Source organism: Geospiza fortis, unplaced genomic scaffold (assembly GCF_000277835.1).
Source record: "Geospiza fortis unplaced genomic scaffold, GeoFor_1.0 scaffold2, whole genome shotgun sequence".
In the NCBI taxonomy this organism is placed as follows: Eukaryota; Metazoa; Chordata; class Aves; order Passeriformes; family Thraupidae; genus Geospiza; species Geospiza fortis.
The window spans coordinates 2,655,649-2,660,382 of NW_005054366.1; the positions used below are offsets into that span (position 1 = coordinate 2,655,649).

General features: G+C 40.3%; 1 protein-coding gene across 1 annotated transcript in view; it reads left to right on the top strand.

Annotated features, from left to right (window-relative positions):
• Positions 1-4,734, top strand: part of MAP2K5 (mitogen-activated protein kinase kinase 5) — a 116,787-nt gene that overhangs the window by 97,443 nt on the left and 14,610 nt on the right. Inside the window, exon 21 of the mRNA XM_014308313.2 lies at positions 2,373-2,418. Coding sequence (XP_014163788.1) covers positions 2,373-2,418 — 46 coding nt within the window. The remainder of the gene's footprint in view (positions 1-2,372; positions 2,419-4,734) is intronic.

A 4,734-nucleotide genomic window follows, 5' to 3' on the forward strand; every position in this document is an offset into this window, starting at 1 on the left:
GATGTTTAGGAAGGCAAGCGGCCTTGATGAATTCATTGGCTTCTCAGCAAGTCATTTTTACTTTACAGTAAGTAATTCATCTGCAAAATTCATGTATGTAATGTCATTATTTAGGGTTTTTTAAAAAAAATATTTAGTATAAAATTGCCTTGATGTTTAGAAGGCAAGCGGCCTTGATGAATTCATTGGCTTCTCAGTAAGTAATTTTTACTGAGAGCCGTGGTTTAAAACACACCACTGGGTATATTTGCTGTCCTTAAAACGGAATAGTTCATTGGAAACCTTTTAAATTAAAGGAGAATTGGGGAGAAGAGGAGGTTGTAGAATAAAGGATACGGTTCTTGAGCAAGTAGAGGATACAGATCTGGCAGGTAAGAGATCCTAAAGAAGCAAAGCAAAGGGAAAAATCCCTTTTTAACTGCCCCACACCCCTCAAAATCCAAAAAATAATTTTAAAAGGGGAGGCATTTATGCACAGCAGAAGAATTAAGGTTGAATTTTGTGAACATGGGAAGCGTTGGAGGGAGAACCATCCCCTCTTGCCGGGCTGGGTGAGATCAGAGGGAGCCACCAGAGTGGGAGCTGTGGGTGGGTGGGAGCAGGAATCCAGGGATGCGTCTTTACCCAGGGATTTTTCCTGCTCCAGGGATGGGTCCTTGTCCTCCCCCAGCCCCTCATAGGTTGGGCTTTGCACATTTTGGGGTTTTCTGGCACACGCCAGGGCTGCTGCAGCAAAAGTGACCCCATAAAACGGAATTCTGAACAGCTCATAGAGCAGAAAGTATCTCTGAGGCCTGCCACGGCCTGTAACAAATACAGCCACAAAAAGCAGGCTGATGAGCAGTTAATTAAAGTAACTAAATAATTAAAGTTTGTGTAACAGAGGCCTCAGTTTTCAGTGGTTTCAGCTTACAAAGACCGAGGGTATTTGGAGGATCCTGCAGCCCAAGCCGGGGTGTGGAGCTCCAGCTCCTTTCATCCTCCCCAAAACAGCGATGACAGGCTGCTCTCAAAAACCCCCAGTGAGGCAGAGGGAGGGACAACCTGTGCTAAAATCCCCCCAGATGTCAGCGTGCAGGAGTGATGGTGGCTAATAGGCTGCCTGTCCCGGGGGACAGGGCTACTTTGGGCTGTCAGATTAGAGCTGCTGCCTCAGACTGCTCGTGGGACTTGAGTATCTGAGGGGCTCACAGTTATTTGTAGGGGAAGGTAAATTGTGTCCTTAATATCTCCAATTTACAGCACAGCTCATTTGGTATTTTATACCCAGTGCTTTATTAGCTGTGCTATGCAGTGGGGAGAATTACTGCTTTAAAAAAAAAAAAAAAAAAAAAAAAAAAAACAACCCAGATAAGGAGCCAACTATATCTTATTTAAGCAATCAATTTGGAATAACCATGAGAGATGTCAAGTGAGCAGCATCCCAGACTTTGTGCCAGGCCCTCCATAAAGCCTGGCTGCTTGGATGGAATCCAATTAGTCCACAGGCAGCTCCTGGTGGTCACCTCTGTGCCACATTATTGTGTTCCCTCACGCAGCTAAGCACGGCCTCCAGAGCTAATTGCACCTGTTGCAGGGAAAAGCAGGACTGTTTGCATGAGAAACATGATCCTATAACCAGGTTAATGCTGTGTAATGAACTATCACCCTGCAGGGTAATGGAAATAAATGGGGGAAAGTGAAGGTAGGAACCCCAGGGTATTGCGTGTTCGGAGGTGGAGTTGGATTTCCCACCTGTTTGGCTAATTCTTTGTGTTGAGCTGTGTCATAATCCCCAGAAAAAATGGTGTGTAAATACAGAAATCCACACAAATGGATTTAAAAGTACATCATCAAATACAAATCAAATGAGCAAATACATAATCCCCACTTTTCATGGGGTGTAAATACAGAAATCCACACAGTGTGGAGCCCTAGATCACATAAGGGAAGGCTGGGAGGGAGGAAAATCCCATTAATATTTTGGTTACTGTTAGGAACCCTGTGTCTCATACGCTGAAATTTTTCACTCTGTGATAAAAGGGATAAAGTACAATCGGAAAAATGGGAATCAGCTCTCTGTATTTCCTGGTTTTGGGGATCTCTGTATTTACACACTCTTCATGGTTACAAACAGTGTGGAGCCCTACATCCCCTAAGGGAAGGCTAGGAGGGAGGAAAAACCCAAAATTAATATTTTGGTTACTGTTAGGAACCCTGTCTCCCATTAGCACCTGATAAATTTAAGAAATACACTTAAATTCTTCACTCTGCGATAAAAGAGATAAAACACAATTCAATATTTCAACATTTCAAATAAAACAATTCAACCTTTCAACATTTCAAATCAACAAGCAGTTGTTTTGATACAAACATTTTGTTTTATGACACAGCATGAAGAAGCAGCCAAAGGAAAGGCCAGCACCTGAAGATTTAATGGTGAGTGAAACCTCAGTTTGGATTTGTCAGTGAATATTTTTTGGTCATTTACATAGAAATTTATCTCTTTTTTTCCTGCATTTTTCAGTGTGCTCAGTGTATTTCTCTCTAAACTCTTCCTGCTTGTGCAGCAATTCCATATTTGCACCCAAAGCAAGGGTGGAATTGTGGTTCTGAAGTTGGTGGTATTTTGCTGTTGCCTTCACTTGTGATTTGGGGAGTTAATTCAGAACCTTCACAGCCACTGTCGAGTTTCAATCAAAACCATTTTGATGCTTGATACACATTTTCTTCCAGTTGGGATGTCCAGGGATTACAGCTTAATGTAGGTCACTCCTTGTCAGCGTTTGCCAGCCCGAACCTTCCCAAAAGTGAGGATTGAAAACAGAGAGTGGGGTTAAAATATGTATTTTAGTGAAGAACCACTGTTTTCAGTGATGGTCACGTAAAATTAGACCAGATTGGCTGCAGGAGAATGAGAACATTTGGTGAGGTGTGCCCATGGAAGGGCTTGGAATCTGAGCTCAGAGCCCACTTCTTGTGCTGGCAATTGTCATTTTTCAATTATTAATTATTGCTATTTACAGCAATTTATGTAGACTCCCAATCCCCTCTGGCTCATGTCAAACACCTTTAATTTTTAAATGTTTCCTTGCTTTCCTTTATATTCTGCTTTTTGTAACTTGAAAGCTCCTCTAAAGCCATCATGATTTATTTGAAATGAAATATACATTTCAGTATACATGTTTGAAATTAATATACATCTGTGCATGAAATCTACAGAGATAATTGGAACACAGGAATAATTGTGAGGGACTTGGACAGGATCAAGACACTGGTACATCCTCTCATTCCTTGCTACTAAGAAAGAGAATATTCTCATTGCTTCTGTGAGAATAAACAAGTTTTTCTCCTGCAGCAATTCTCTAGTTAAAGGCTAATCTGTGAAGATGCCCAGGGGCAGGTGTCTCAAATCCAGACCAGTCTCTTTCCTGGTTAGGAGGTATTTAACTGTGAATCTCATTTTAGGGATATTGACTCCACCAAATCTGCACTTGGAGTTGGGCACCTGCTTAAATACCTCACTGAAATGAAACCTTCAGGTTGATCAGAGCCCCTCCACTTTGGGTTTTCTCCCACCAAAGGCCGATTTTTGTCTTTTTTATGAACTTTTGATGGCTGGGGAATTCTTGCAGTTAGTCACATCTGAGAAAACTTGGAGCAGGTTCTGGAGCTGCAGCCACATTTACCTCGCGCTCCGTTCTGCCATGGCTGGGTGCCTCAGCTATTAAAACAATGGAATGGGCTTTCAGAAAACCTCTCTCTGCTTGCAAATGCACATTTTGGTGATGCAATAGGCCTGCCACTTATAAATAAAACATCTGCAGATCCCAGCGCCCCCCAGAAGTGTGCGTGGGGATGGTTGTGAGCAATAACACCACTCCAGGGTGTAGAGTCATAAAAATGAGGCCAAAGGGTGAGTGCCTGCAGTAGCAGGGAAGTGCACAGATTTATCTTTCCAACTACATGCCCTGGAGTGTGCTGGGCCCCTTTAAAGGAGGTGTTTTGTGAAATTATTTGGAAATTCCAGTGCCTCTGGGATAAAAAAAATAAATAAAAAAGGAGCGTTCCTACTTTTTAAACAATTTAATGCATTTTTTTTCCACCTCCTTTTTAGTCAGTTAGAAATGAGCTTGCAACAACGAGTAGTAACACAGGAGCTGCTCATTCCTTTATATTATAGAGGATATATGTAATATTATATATATTATATATTTATATTTTTATTTAATATTATCGTTAAACATATATTTATAATTAATTATGAATTATATAAATTATATTATAACATTAATTATATTGTTATATTGTGTGAATGATTTATTTTATATTATAATTAATAATGTTTTAATATAATTAATATTATTTATATAATATTAGTTATATTCATTTCTATTTATATATTATATATTTCTAGAGTCAAACCCTTTCTATATTTGCTTTTCCTCAGTCTTCTCAAGGAGCACTTTATTTATAAAATTAATACAAATATATACATTAGCATTATGTGTCTGTGTACACAGATATACACACAGCATATCTGTGCCTAAATATGTGTGCAGAAATTAATTTATAATTGCTGGAAAACGGGGCCAGAAAAAACCCAAAACTTTAAATATCGTGGAATTAATGAGGTTGGAGAAGCCCTCCAAGGTCATGGAGTCCATTTGAGCCCCACTTTGAGCAGAGCACTGAGTGCCACATTCCCTGGGCACAAAAATCCTGTGAATTCTGGAATTCCTCTCCACTGCAGCC